Below are 16,032 nucleotides of genomic sequence, written 5' to 3' on the forward strand. Positions count from 1 at the left end.
CACCCTGATTTTTTTCAGACTTTTAAAATTGGTGAAACGTACCTTTAAAAATAAAAAACCGCATTTTTTCAGTTTTTTTTTCGTATTTTGGAAACAATTTTATACATATTTTTCAAAAAAGGTAACACTGTCACTAGAATAGGTTAAAAACTGAAAAATAATTGGGGTTTGCTTAATAAAAATTTTTTGTAAAGCCATCTATTTTCAAAATACAGGGCGTTGAAGAAAACAAAATTTTACACATTTTTTACGATTTTGCTGAAACTACTGGCAACATTGTAATAAAACTTGGTGAGATTTAAGAGCTGGTTATTGTGCATATTTTGACATACAATTAATGATTTGATATTCATCATTGGCTCGCATAGGGGTAATGGTCTGAACTTTTTAAAGAATAAAGATAGTACGCCACTGACATATTTCAAATTAACAATCGTTTTTTAATTTCTCTTTCAATTTGTGACAAAAAATGTATCTTATTATTTTTTCATACGACCCGCCATTTTTATTCAAAAAATAAAAGATCTTAACCCTTACAAAGTATTCGAACTTCTAGTAGTTTCTACATCTACATACATAATAAACTCATACGGTTTCACCCCTATTCAGCGGTCCCCATAAGCGCGGTCCCCGATTGAGCGGTCTAAATACAGCGGTCCCCGTTTCAGCGGTACCCCGATTCAGCGGTGCCCGATTCAGCGGTCCCCATAAACGCGGTCCCCAATAGAGCGGTCTCAATAAGAAAATAATAATATGACAATGATAAGTAATTAGTTTTATTGTAGGATATTATTTGAACCTATTCTTGTTTGAAAATATACAGGTAATATCTAAGTATCTGGTATATACCCCAGTTAATAGGGAAAAAATCATCGATTTCAGGTAAAAATGTTCTACAGGGTTTTCAAAGTTTTAAACGTTAGATGAGGGATAACTGATGATAATTCCGTGAAGACGTACAGCTGTTTTTGCTTTTTTTTAAACAATTGCAAATAATGAAAAAAGCAGTTTTTTGACTATAAAACGTTTCTTGTACATTTTAGAGAAAAATGTTTCAAATAAATGTAGATCTTAAAAAGTTCTTTAATTTGGTGGTAAGCATATTGTAATATATAAACAATTGACCGAGATAATTGCAAAAAACCCTCATTTTTGCAGTAAATTATAAATATTAATAACTTTATTTTTTGCACAATGACGTAAAATTTAATGACTTTAAATTAAGTCAATTAATGAGTTATTTAAGTGTGCTAAATTTCAACCAGATCGACCAAATAGTTTATAAGTTATTCAATTTGTTTATCCCAGATAGCAATTGTTTATACAACTGTTCTTGCCCTACAGTGACTCTGTGAGATATTTAGCAGATCGCAGTCGATTATTTAAGACTTTTGAAATTGTTATTTGAAATTGTTATTAAAAAAACTGTTTGAAAAAGACCTGACTTTTTAGCTTATAAACAATTAGAATAACTTAGATATTTTTTATGTTCCGTGCTTGTATGTAGGCTCAATGAAAAGCTGATGAAAAAATGCATATAAAAAAAGAAAAAATTATTTTATATGTTCATTTTTTATTGTTAAAACTACTGTCCCCAAGGGGGTCCTGTTTTTACTCATTTTCCTGAACGATGCCTCTCAAACGGCATGCTGCAGAACGAAACGCCGCTGAAACGGGTCGGTGGAATCGAGAACCGCCGAAACGGGGACTGCTGAAATGGGTACCGCTGAACCGGGGACTGCTGAAAAGGGTCGGTGGAATCGAGAACCGCTGAAACGGGGAATGTTGAAATGCGGTCTTACCACTCATACATCCATTATCAAAATTAATTCGAATACTTTGGAAGCGTTAAGATATTTTATTTTTTGCAGCAAAACAGCGCGTCGTATGAAAAAATGAGAAGATAGATTTTTTATTGCAAATTGAACGAGGAATTCAAAAATGATTGTTAATTTGAAATATGTCAGTGGCGTACTATCTTTTTTTCTTTGAAAATTTCAGACCATTACCCCTATGCGCGCCAATGATGAATATTAAATCCTTAGTTGTATTATTACAATTACTATTGCAAGTTTGCAATGTACTATTACAAGTTTTATTACAATGTTGCCAGTAGTTTCGGCAAAATCGTAAAAAATATGTAAAATTTTGTTTTCTTCAACGCCCTGTATCTTGAAAATGGATGGCGTTACAAAAAATTTTTATGAAGCAAATCCCAATTATTTTTCAGTTTTTTACCTATTCTAGTGACGGTGTTAAATTTTTTGAAAAATATGTATAAAATTGTATCAAAAAAACGAAAAAAAAACCGAAAAAATGCGGTTTTTTATTTTTAAAGGTACGTTTCACCAATTTTAAAAATCTGAAAAAATTCAGGGTGAAATATTGTGCAAAAATACACATTATAATTAATTTTCGTAAAAACGAGGTCTTAGTTTTTTTTCAGATTTATTTAAAAGTTTATTCTAAAAATTCGAATTTCCCGCCAAAAAAATAAAAAAAAAAATTTCATATAGATCTTTTTGAAACTTACAACTTTTTTAAATAAAGTTTTTGGCTAGCTCTTAATGCGGCTGAGATAAAAAATAAAAACATAAAAAGCCTAATTAGGCTCTAGGGGGGTCACGTGACCACCTAGGGGGCTAAAAATTTCAGAAAGTGAGTTCCTCTATATGTGCTAAAAAGTGGCCTATATGGAATTTAGATTGGGTTGGGGGCACTTTTCACCATCTTACCCGGCTAGGCCCTTTCATTAAGATCGGTTCAATAGATTTTGCAAAATAAATTTTGCAATCCAGCTTTCGTAAAAAAAATTCATTTTTTCAAAATGTTACAGGATTGAAAATAAAGCAGATAGCAAGTTGAAAATTTTTTTGCGTATATAAGTGTACTGTACCTTTCATTTGCAATTTTGCAAAATTAAAATCTATTAACAACACGGCGTCAGGAATTTTTTTAAATAAACATTAATTATTGGTGCTACGCGCAGGACAGAGGATAGTTTGCTCTGATCGGGCATTCCAATGACCTTTGATAATGATTGATACATTTTAATTTTTATTACATTTCGATATAAATAAATAAATTTGTTTATTGCAAAATAAAAACACATACTCTATCCTTTGAAACAACACTTTTATTAGCAAAAACTTTCTTTGTTCATATATTTTAACTTAAATAATAAAAGTTTATTATTTTTAAACATATGCAATTGTTTAAACAATATTTCAGAAACAATAATAAAATTAGTTTGATTTTTGTGGAATTAAAATATTAAAATACAACAAAATATAGAGTAAGAAAATAATATATTAGATAAAGATTGGAACAAATTTTGGTGGAAATCAACTTGTGTGAATCGAACACCGCTGTCCTGCGCGTAGCACCAAAAATTATTGTTTATTTCAAAAATTTTCTGACGCCGTGGTAAATAATCGATTTTAATTTTGAAAATTGCAAATGAAAGGTACAGTACACTTTTATAAGCAAAAAAATTTTCAACTTGCTATCTGCTTTATTTTCAGTCCTGTAACATTTTGAAGAAATGAATTTTTTTTGCGAAAGCTGGATTGCAAAATTTATTTTGCAAAATCTATTAAACCGATCTTAATGAAATTTACAGTATTGTTTTACTGCATCATATAGTTTTTCTGGGTGAAATATGAAGGTCCTAAGTGTAGCATAAATGGTTGAAAAACGTAAAATGCGAATACTTGTTTTTGTATGGTTTTTTCGCAATTATTGCTATTTTGCAACTAGGGTGACTATTTTTTAAATTTTTAACTAATTCTATATTGTAGGAAATTTAATTATGCAACTTTTATGTTTGTACAACTTTTTTTGGAAATGAATACTTTTAAAGTTATAACCAAAAAACGAAGAAAAAAATCGAATTTTTGCTTCAATTTTTGACATTTTGATTATTTAAACAATGTTCCGGACCTTTTTGAGAGGGAGGATACCTCAAATATTATTAATTGATTTATTTTCAAGCAATTTCTGCAAAAAAATTTGAGTCACCTCTCAACGTCCATCTCAAAACAGATGCGCCCTGGACTAGATATATTATACACTAATGTACATAGATAAAATTCTACACAGCGAAAAAGAACTAATATCTTGCACTATTAATAAAAGATTAAATTAAATGGACATTGCCCCTTCCATTTGCTGTGTTATCACGAATCTACACCATTTCACCATACTGAAGATGTGCAAAAGTCCTTGATCATAGTACGGCAGTACCTACGACTCGCTAGGTCGAGTATGTACTTAAACTAACGTTAGGATGCAATGTCAACATTCAGGTGCCACAACATTGCAATACGCTGCATCCTTTATGAAGAAAAATCAGCAAAATTTTATTTGATTTTGAGTGATTTGGTTCATAAATCCTTTCAATAAAATAAATTATTTATTTTGGCGAGTTTTCTCGTTTTAATATATTTTTCTGTGATAATTCGGGATGGAGCTTCAACAATTCGCGTCGAATAACTTAAGAATTAGTGATAAAATTCTAGATGTAGAATTCCAGGATATTTCGTTCGTTACCAAGGAGAAAAATGGTAAGTCTTTTACTATAGTCCGTGTTTCAAGTAATTTTAAGTTAACTAAACAAAGTTTTTTATTCTGCTATCTGAGTAATTAGGCGAGGAAATAAAGCATTACACCTCTCACTTTTTTAAAGTAAGACGGATCGTTATGAAACTTTTTGCATTCTATTCGGAAGAGCTTCAGGAAAAAAGTTGACCTATTGGCATGAGGGACAAATGAAAATTGCATTGTTGTAGGCGGAAAATGCATTTTACAAAGTGCATATTAAAGTGTTTAAAAACTAAAAATTCACAACTCGGAAAATAATCATGAAAATAAGTTCAATTTTCATACTCGGGTGTTTTTGAGGTCGCTGAACAGGAATGTCGTGTCCAGGGCCGCGTTTAGGTCAATTGACGCCCTAGGCAATTTTCTAGTAGCCGCCCTTCAAGCATGTACCATTTTTGCGAAAAAAAAAAATTGCAAGCAGATTTTTTTATTTAAATAAGAATACATAAAAATTGTCATTCCAGTTCGATCACATCAGATTTCTTTCTTGATTTTTCTTTGGAAAAATTATCGATAAATTATTTTCATGACTATTTTAAATTCTTGACATTTTCGAAAATGACCTTTCAGCGGACACGTTGGTTGGCAACTGGGAGGCACAAATAAATGCGCGCAAAGCAATATCAAAATTAGAGAAAATATCTTTCAATCCACTCTTCTTTAAATATTTAGATATATCAATTATTGGTGATTGGTGATTTTATTGTGGTATCCAAATGAACCTTTAACACTTTCATCGCCACGCTAGTTCACAAAATTTTCATTCTGGGCCAAAATGTTTTTTTGTATGAATAGAGTTTTTTATGTTATTTTAGGGTGACTAAAGCAATTCAATGTCTAAGGCCAAACCCAGTTATACCAGGAAATTGGCTCAGGCCATAACATTATTCTCTACATATAAAAACTTAAGAAGGTGTATCCTTTTAGAAGACACAACAGATCGAACACAACGAGCCATGTGTATCTTTTTCGGTACACAGCGTTGAGGACAGTGTGTATCTAAAAGGATACACAGGCGCTGAGGGTGTTAAGTGAATGCATTCATGTATGAATGATGTAGGTATCTATTAGTGCAGTCAGTGAGGGTATTTGGCTCCGAATTCCATCCTACTGCATCAATTTACTTGATATTTTCAGTGTAAGTAGGGAATTGCTCAAGAAAAAAAGTCTACGCTATATCCTATGACGCTTTTAACTTAGGGGTGGTTCCCACCCGTTCTCGGGGGTGGAAATTTTTTTTATCAAACTAACACCGGAAGTGGCCAGAGAACCTAATTCTAAGCAATAGCTGTTTTATAAATTTTTTTGAAAACTCAATGCTTTTTGAGTTATTCGTGACACTTTTCGAAGACTGTTTTTTTGGGAATACCATAAAAATAATTGTGCATTTAACGAAAAAAACTGTATAAAACATTTTTGTAGTTTATGAAAAATAAGAGAGATTCATTTTTTCATAAATCTTCTAGTTTTAATGAAAAAAGAGATGGTAGGTGAAAAAAGATTTTTTTGGTGCATGCTCAAATCGGTGTATTCAACTTAAAATAATAGAGAAATTGTCGATTTTAGGGGTATAATGCTACGAATACCTTTTGTAGTGCTTGAAAAGACCTTTAAAACGAGAATTGTTAAATGTCGGTTACATTCAAACTAAGCGAGATATGGTGCGAAAAACTTATGATTAATTAGATTAATGTATTTTAAGGAAAAATGAGAAGTATATTTAACCCCTCATCCACCAGAATTTAAATGCATCGTTTTTCTTCTAGAATATCTTCTACTATAGTGTTATTTCTATATTCAAAAAGTTCGATGGGTTTAAAATGAATGGTTTTTGAAAAGAATGAGATCAAATTATAGTGCGCCTTTTTAAATTTTCTTAAAAGTCTTCCTTTTTCTCCATGTAATTCGAAAGTGATAAGAGATATGTACAAAAATACCTTACAAAAATGTTGGTTTCCTTTTAGATAAAAATTTCATTTTTCTTTCATTACTGTATCTCATTATCATTTTCGAGTTACATGGAGAAAAAGGAAGATTTAAAAAAAAATTAAAAATGCTCTCTATAATTTGTCCTTATTTTTTTCAAAAACCATAAATTTTAAACCCGTCCAACTTGTTGAACATAGAAATAACACTATAGTAAAAGATAGTGTAGAAGCGATGCATTTAAATATGGTGGATGAGGGGTTAAAATATACATACTTCGCATTTTATCTTAAAATAAATTAGTCATCCTTTTTGGTTGCACCATATCTCGCTTAGTTTGAATGTAATCGAAATTTAACAGTGCTGTCGTTTTAAAGATCTTTTCAGGCAGTACTTTTACAAAAGATATTGATAGCATTATACCCTTAAAATCGACCATTTCTCTGTTATTAAGTTGAACACACCCATTTGAGCATGCACAAAAAAAATTTCTTTTCACCCACCATATCTCTCTCTTTGATTTTTCATAAGCTACAAAAATGTTTTTATAGTTTTTTTTTCGTTAGATGCCTAATTTTTAAGGTATTCGCAAAAAACCGTCCGAAAAGGTATTATGTTTCAATGAAAATGGAAAATTTTCGACCACGAATAACCCAAAAGGATTCAATTAAAAAATATATAGAATAGTGCGCCTTTGCGGTGCTGCCGACGGCCCAATAATCCCTAAATTTACGACGTCTGTCCTTTTTGAATAAATAGTGTTAAGAAAATGCAATTTGTTTTCTAGAAATGAATGCCCACTTATATTCCATTGATGGATGCATATGTACTTAAATGTTATTCGATTTTAATTTTTATATACAAATATTTTTTGTACAGTATTTTTGCCGCCCTCTCATAATTTGGCGCCCTGTGCAACTGCCTATATTGCCTAATGGATAAAGCAGCCCTGGTCGTGTCGGCGAAGCTTGTGTCCGGCATCTACTTCGTCTCCTGGAGTTTTATGGAAATTCATTATGAAAATAGTTGAAATTTATTAAATCGGGGATTTTGAGGTCGCTGAACAAAAATATTGTATCGAATGTTGCATCATCTCCTGGAATTTTATGAGCATTTGTTATAAAAATCGTTTACTTAACCGGTTTCTTGGCAAACCAAAATAAAAATGTGAAAAGTGTGTTTTCTTTCTATTAATGCCCTTCTAGATTCATTTAAAAATTCATGAAATAGAAAATTTACCTTTAATTTATTGCTAAGTACCAAATTTGAATTTATTACAAATTTGTTACATTTCTAAATACGCGACGATTTTTTATAATTCAAGAAACAAAAAACAACTAAAATGTACACTTTCTACATATATTCTGAAGCTATTTTCCTGTGTCAACTTATAGGTCAGTAATGCCTGGTTGCACCAACACATCTTAAGCTTAAGACGTGTTTTAAGCTCAGTTTACGAAACATAGGCGTTCCACCATTGAGTTTTAGATCAATTTTCAGCTTGCCAAAATGGATTGCCACGTGAATTGCTTCTTCTTCTTGTTCCTTCTTGTATGTAGGCTTTAAAGCCTGTTTCTTCTTCAATATTAGCCTCCTAAATTGTTTAAATTATAGCACCATCTTTTTCTTGGTCTGCCAATACTTTTTTGTCCATTTGGTGACTTAATTCGTGCTATTCATACTATCCGATCCATTGCCATTCTACTAATGTGTTCGTTCCACTCCTGTTTTCGTTTTGTCACCCATCTATTTATGTCTTCTACATTGCATGATCTTCTTATGTTTTCGCTTCTCTACCTATTCAACAGACTTTTACCTGATATTCGTCGAAGTATTTTCATCTCTGTTGTTTCTAGTAGTCATCTCGTTTTAGATGTGTCAGGCCGTGTCTCCGCCGTGTATGTCAATATAGGTCTAATTGCTGCTTTATAGATTCTTGCTTTTGTGTCTTGTCTTAGGTGTTTGTTCTTCCAGATTGTGTCATTAAGACATCCTGCCACTTTACTTGCTTTTAAGCTTTGTTGTCGTACTTCTTCTTCAACATCTCTGTAACTAGTTATATCTATTCCCAGATATCCAAACCTTGCTTCCTGCTTTATTATTCTGCCATCAATTTCGATTTTACATCATAGTGGGTATTTAGATGTTGTCATACATTTGGTTTTTTCTGCTGATATTATTCTTGGCTGTTGTATTGAAGATGTGTGAATCTTTGGAGATCGTCTTCTATCTCGGCAATTAATGCGGCGTCGGCGTCGTCTACATAATATAATATTTGAATTTCTTTGTTCCCCATTCTGTAACCACGACCTTTACGTACTGCTTCTATTATTTCGTCCATTATTATATTAAAGAGCAGTGGGCTTAACGAGTCACCTTGTCTGACTCCGCTTTGTACTGATATAAACTGTGTTAGTTTTCTATTTATCTTTGCGTGTATTCGATTATGGAAGTGGAGATGTTTTCGATGGTTTGTATAATATTGATTGGTATGTTTCTTTTATACAGTAGGTGTAAGACGCCTTCGACTTGGATGCGATCAAAAGCCTTTGTCAGGTCTATAAAATATAGATATGTATTGTGTGGATTGCTTAGATAAGAATCGAAAATTATGGTGCAACGTAAGTGAGACTTGGCGGCTCTATCTATATGCTTAGCTGGGCTAAACTGGAGCTTACGATTTTTTGGTGCAACCAGGCATAAATGAACGTGAAATACGGCGATACCGTGTAATTTTCCGTGACACCACGGAATTGCATGAAACTTTGGATTTAGGTTCTTCTTACCCTCCACTTCACTTTTGGACTTATGTTGTTGGTTGCTTTTACTTGGGAGGTGAAAGCCTTCTCGGGGGTGAAATATCATACGTCTAAAATAAGTCCCAAAATGGATAAACTAACATTCTAAGCAACTTTTTTTCTATAGAGTTTTTCACTGTCATTACTTTTCTAGATATTTGCGAGTGAATATATATATTCATTTTTCACAAAAAAAAACAACACGGTTTTTCGCAAATAACTTAAAAAAAAATAAATATTTTATCGAAAAAATATTCTTAGCGAAAATGTATGTTACAAAAAATTAAAAAAGGGTGTAGGGGAGAGTGGGCCACGTTGAGACATTTTTCATATTTTTGACGATATAAGCTATTTGTTACTCTTTTTTTTTAGTGCAAATTCAAAATACAATTATTGAATCTATTTATAATCAAGCAAAAATATCAGTCTTTTGTAATCACAAACTAGTTTTTTTATTAATTATTTTTAAAAACACGTTTTTGTCTCAACCTGGCCCAAGTAGTGGGCCACCTTGAGACAAGTTAAAAACAACTAAAATTCTTTAAAATATTCGTTATATATTTATTCAAAATATCAAACGAGATATAAACATTGATATATCAAAACGAGTTAAATCAATATTCTCAACGAATGTATATATTATCTAACTTGACGCCAAATGAAATAAAGGACTTCTGACGTTTCGTGCCTCCGCAATTAAGAATTGGTCTGCACACATCTAACGTCAATTTGATTGACATGCGATATGTCCTCAACAGTGGGAAACAAAAATGTATTTTTAATTTTAGCACTATGATGCAAAAATGTGACTTTAAAATCGTTATCGTTTACTTCAATAGTTTTCTCTACATAAAAAACTGATTTTCTATCACGAAATTCCACCAGCACATAAGAAATAATCTCAGGCAAATCCTGATAACCATCAAACGCAAAATCTGTAAATGATTCGGCATCTGAGGAATCAGACACAAATGAATTAGTGTCAGTGTCACTGGATGATGATAATGCACCAGCTGAAGTACTCTCTGTTAATTTTCTCTTGGTACTTCTAGAGAGAGCAATGGCTTCCTTTCTTTTTTTCTCGTGACATTTTTCCTCGATTTATAACTTCTCGGGCTCGGGGGTATCAGTTACAATTTTTCTTTGGCATTTTCTTCTCATTTGAAGATTTTTTCGGGGTCCTGCTTTGGGATAACCAAATAACTTTTCTGAACTTCTGAAAAGTTGACTTTTCTCGTCAGTTTCTTCATTGACATGAAAACCAGGTTCTTTATTTGTCAAATTTTTGCTGCAGGTTGGCTGGCATTCTTTACCATTTGTGTCACCCTCCTCTAATATTTCATTGCTATCGGTTACGTTACTAATCAAAAAGTCACTCTAATCGAAGATGTGTTGATTAAAAGGTACTATTCCGCATTTTTTGAAATCTGCCTTTATGTTACTGGGTGTAATAGATTTATCAAAAGCATATCCGACACATTCCGCGATTTAAAAAATTGTTATTGGCTTTCCAGGATTTTTCATCATCCATGAGTCCATAGCACTGTTATTAGTATGTTTTAAATGGAGCATAAACAGCCACGCTGCAATTTGTTGGAACAATGTGGCGGTAAAGTGAGCATGGTAACTCTGTTTTCTTTTGCTAAATTTAGTGTCTCAATGGAGAAGTGGCTTTTACGATTATCCAAGATCAGTAATGTTGGATTTGTTTTGGAACTGTTGGACTGTTGTATAAAATGACGCATAACATCTGCAAATAATTCAGAGTTCATCCATCCTGAGGGATTTGCAAGTCCTAATGTAGCAGCCGGTGCTCCATTTAACATGTGATGCTTAAAATTAACTCTTGGGAAGATCATGACAGGAGGTAGAGCAGTTCCTGAAACAGAGAAAAAGTTAAGTATTGTAGGAATTCATACTTTTGTAAAATTTACAAACCTGTTGAACTTATAATGCAGCACGTTGTAACCAATATTACTCGTTCGCCGCTTGTAATTCTAATTATTTGCTTTACTCCCTTAGGTGCAAGAATCGTTGACGATTTTTGTACAGTTGTGGTCGAAGTTTCATTTAATTGAAAATGCGTGTGACTTTCCGGTTGGCGGATACTGAGTTTGAGATGTCTCTTTTTGAAACTATGAAGCCAGTCAAGTCCAGCAGACTTCATTTCTTCCCATTTCTGAGGCATATGAATTTTGTTATGCAGACATTTCGTAAGCCAGTTGCCTCACGTCTTTTTTAGACTTTCCGTAACAGATTTTGCTGCATTGTATTATGTAATTTTTAAGCAATAATTCTTATTCATCATTTAATACCCTTCGAGTATCGTAGTGGGGTTTATACAATAATACGTTATTGGGAGCTTCTTAAGCTTTCTTTACGTATCGCGCTAGCGCTAATGTTTGATGTTTAATGCCATTTCTCTCAGCTACTATTCTAAGGCTAAAGTTGTGTTTTAATACATCAGCTACAGCACTTTTCATAGCCTCTGCGCCAAACAATCCTTTGTTAGATTTCCCTTTTCGACCGCGAGACATCTGTAACAAAAAATTATAATTACAGATTAGGTTTCAACATTGTGGGCCACCTTGAGACACGTCCCATGGTGGCCCAAGAGATTTGTCTCAAGGAGGCCCATAATACATTATAAATAACGGTCGTTAATATTGAAAAACATCGTGCAAAACAAAACAGACAATCACAGCAGAAGATAATAGAAGGTCTCCTTGGTCAATTAAAACAACAACCTTTTAAAAATATCACATCTGGAATATTTTATAACTCCTTAAAATATTTGGTATAAAAAACTTACCTCTTTCGAAAACAAACAACAAGTGTAAAAAGTACTCTCGGGATAAGTGCACGTACCTAAACAACACGAGGTATAGGGCTTTTCATTCACAGTCATTTGTTTCGAGCTTATGTCATCTGTCACATAATATTAGTATATCTACGTCATACGTTATTGGTATATCATACAAACCAAAGACGTATGACGTAGATATATTAATATTATGTGACACATGACAAATCGAAACAATCGAAACAAATGACAATCGATGAAAAGCCCTATTAAAATTAACGGCGAATACTCTGTAGAACTGACTGTCATTTCAAGCGCGTAGTTTGAAAATTATTGCGACTGTCTCATGGTGCACGCGTCTCAAGGTGGCCCACTCTCCCCTAGGTCTAACTGCCGCTTTATATCTTCTTGCTTTTGTGTCTTGTCTTAGGTGTTTGTTCTTCCAGATTGTGTCATTAAGAGATCCCGCCACTTTACTTGCTTTTAAGCTTTGTTGTCGTACTTCTTATTCAACATCTCCGTAACTAGTTATATCTATTCCCAGATATCCAAACCTTGCTTCCTGCTTTATTATTCTCCCATCAATATCGATTTTACATCATAGTGGGTATTTAGATGTTGTCATATATTTGGTTTTTTCTGCTGATATTATCATTAACTGTAGGGTAGCAGCACCATTTTTGGCCATCTTAAGGAATTTCTTGGCCTTAATAAATCATTAAAAATCAAAAATTAGAGCTGCGGACTTGTAATTGAGCAAACGTATGACGTTAACTTTGTTTGATTTAATAGCCACTTACGTTTGAAGTTAAATTATAAGGACATTTTGTTAGGTATTTTTAATTCAGAAAGCATATAAAAACTAACTTTGTACCATTTGTGACCACTTTGCTCCTAATGTGGTTTATTCAGAAACCATTTGTGGCCATTTGTTTAATTCTACATAGATAAGGATGATAGTTTCTAGTATTTTTAGTTACCTAACACATTTTTTTACTAAAGGTAGAAAAATTATATTTAATTACTAGAAATGTTAATAAAATTACATGAAAAGGATAGTAGTTTTAATAAAAAAAATTGTTATTACAACAGTTTTAATCAACACGAATTACTAAAATTTATAATATTTATTGATCTCTTCAACAAAAAAGTAACCCCTTGAATTTTTTTTTAAAGGTGGTTGAATTTCTTCCATTACCTCATCCTTTTCATACCAAATTTCATCCTTTTTTTGTGGCCACTTCCAATCATTCCCATAGTTTTCCATTATGCTGATTAAAACCTTGCCATTTTTTTCGTCAGTAATTATTCCTGGGAAAAACTTACTTTCGTACTGTACAATTACGTATGTAGATACTTTGTCCGCAGTACATATGTCAAGAGGGTTCTCTTCAACTACATTCTGTATATTTTTGGCCTCCTCACAGACAGGTTCCTCCCCTGATTCTTGTGTGAGATTGGTCTTTTCTAACCCGTTTCCAATTACTTGTTTTATATCTTCAGGGGCCTTTACATTACTCACGGAAACTGTTTTGTTTATTAGTTCGGTTTTTTTTTAGTCTCTTTAGATTTTATCTTAATTCCATTTTTCCTAGAAGTTTTTTTTAGATTCTCTTCTTTACAGGCTCTTTTCGCCTCTTTGTCTTGCTTCTTTTTTTCTTTTTTTTCCATTTCAAGTTCGTTTTCTTTTTCTTTAGCCACCGCAAGTTCCAACCATGTATTACATGTTAGCACAGAAGGTAAGATTTCACGCTTTCTGGTTTTCTTGGAAATGTTTTCGTCACTGGGATAAATTAGAATGTTACTTAATAGGTCTACAGGCCTTCTTTTCGGAGTATAGACAATGGTAGTACCAACAGATGAAGTCATTAAGTCAACATTTGAAGGTATAGGCGAGTCCGTCAGTTTATTAATAACACTGCTATTTTCCAATAGATCCATCGATTCATTGTCCATAACCACATCAGAATTTTTTGCTAACTCTTTATCTATTAACATTTCTGTAGCATTGTCTATGAAACTGCTTTCTTTAAAGGAAGGATTATTATACTCTGGAAAGTCAAATTCTACAATATTAGAGACTGTTGGAGTTGATGTTAGTACATTATTATCTTCCACTTCAATTACAATGGAATTGTCTACCATATTATGGTTAGGAATTTCCTCAGCCGACAATTTGCTGACACTCTCAATAGGGTCATGTAATAAATCTTCTTCGTTTTTAAACTGTACCCATATATTGTACAATGATTCATCAAAAGCATCGTATTTGGACTGTTTGAATTGTTTTAAAACGTCGGGATGAATTTTAGACTCCAAATATTTTAAATGTGTCAGACAAGTTTTCGTTTTGCTAGAGACTACTATGGGTTCTTTCTTTAATGTGATTTTAGAATAATCTACGTTATTAGCAGAAAACGGAAAAGTCCACATGTTTTAAACCCATTTTGTAGAGATTTAGTAAAATCAGTTTCATCCATAATTTTTTGAAGGAGTTGTGGAATGTCATGTTTTTTGACATCTCTGCCGTTGTGAAATCTGTACATTTTTACTTCAGTTTTCCACTTACTTTTTAACGGAAAAAAGAAACTGACATCCAACGGCTGAAGGATGTGTGTCGTATTTGGATGTAAACACACAACTATAATTTTATTCTCAATGCACAATCGACTTAAAGGCAAACTTAAATGCGAGGAATGTCCGTCCAAAAAAACTATAATCGGCAACGCAATATTACTTTCGTGAATAAAAGGAATAAACACATTTGAAAAGTATTCGTAAAAACACTTTGATGTCATCCATCCTTTGGGTGATTTTCCAACTCCCCAGTCTCTTGGAATATTTTTGCAGATCTTCTCAGGAAGCCGATCATATTTAAAAAGTGTAAGGGGTGGTGCCATTTTCCCTAAAGCATTTGCTGTTATTAAAGTGGTTATATTTTCTTTGTCCGAGGAGGATGAAGTATTGTAAACTGGAAGACCTTTCTCCGCTAAAATTAAACCGCCTTTTGGACATAAATAGAAAGACGTCTCATCCATATTCCAGATTCTTGCCGGATCATCCAAAACATGCTTATCATCTCCAAGTAAATCCAAAGTTTCTTTGAACCAGTTTCAGATTTTTTCTTCAGTAATTAATGATCTGGCTCTATTTATGTATTCAGACTGCTTTAATGAGAGTTCTGGAAATCTACGCATAAATAGATGAAACCACTTCCTCCCAGGAGTATTTGCTTTAAAATGGGTTTTTAGTTGACTGTCTTCTACCAATTTTTTTATTGAAAAATAAAGGCCTTCTCGACAAATAGGAAAACCCATTTTAGCTGTAGTTTTGATCCAGTGTACCAGCCGATCTTCTATGATCTTCCCTAAAACTGGACTTCTTCCGACTTTGCCTGATGTTTCTGGAGCTCTTCCACTTAACTTATTGCGTATTGTGGAACGGGGTACTTCATACAAATTACATGCTGTACTTACTTTCATTCCACCTCGAATAGCTTCCAATGCATTCTTTACTTGCTGAGGTTCGTATTGAAAAAATGTTCGTTTTGGTCGTTGTCGTACATTATTATTTTTTTTCTTGATTTCAATTTTCTTTTTACTCCGTGCCATTATCTGTAATAATAACAAACATTTATAAATAAATTATTAGTTATATTTTTATGTACATGATGTTTTACCGGTAACGGTATGGTTTCTTATTTGTTTTAAATAAATGTCAATGTATAGTAAATGCATACTCCAGGGTTCTCCATAAAAAAATTATATTTTTGTTTTACAACCCCATTTTGGGATACCTTGATTATTACAAAATATTTTTAAATCATTTTGTTAACGAACGGTCCGTTGCGAGTAAAACACCCTGTAGAGTATAACTGGCTACTATGGGAACACGCGTGTTTTT

The 16,032-nt window shown here is 32.7% G+C and overlaps 1 protein-coding gene across 1 annotated transcript in view; it reads left to right on the top strand.

Moving 5' to 3' along the window:
• The first annotated feature begins 4,254 nt into the window (after positions 1-4,254).
• The window catches only part of LOC114331282 (ATP-binding cassette sub-family G member 1), a 330,676-nt gene continuing 318,898 nt past the window's right edge, over positions 4,255-16,032 (top strand). The window contains exon 1 of the mRNA XM_028280802.2: positions 4,255-4,565. Within this exon, the coding sequence (XP_028136603.1) occupies positions 4,466-4,565 (100 nt within the window). The 5' untranslated portion in view covers positions 4,255-4,465. The remainder of the gene's footprint in view (positions 4,566-16,032) is intronic.

Source organism: Diabrotica virgifera, chromosome 1 (genome assembly GCF_917563875.1).
Source record: "Diabrotica virgifera virgifera chromosome 1, PGI_DIABVI_V3a".
Lineage (NCBI taxonomy): Eukaryota > Metazoa > Arthropoda > Insecta > Coleoptera > Chrysomelidae > Diabrotica > Diabrotica virgifera.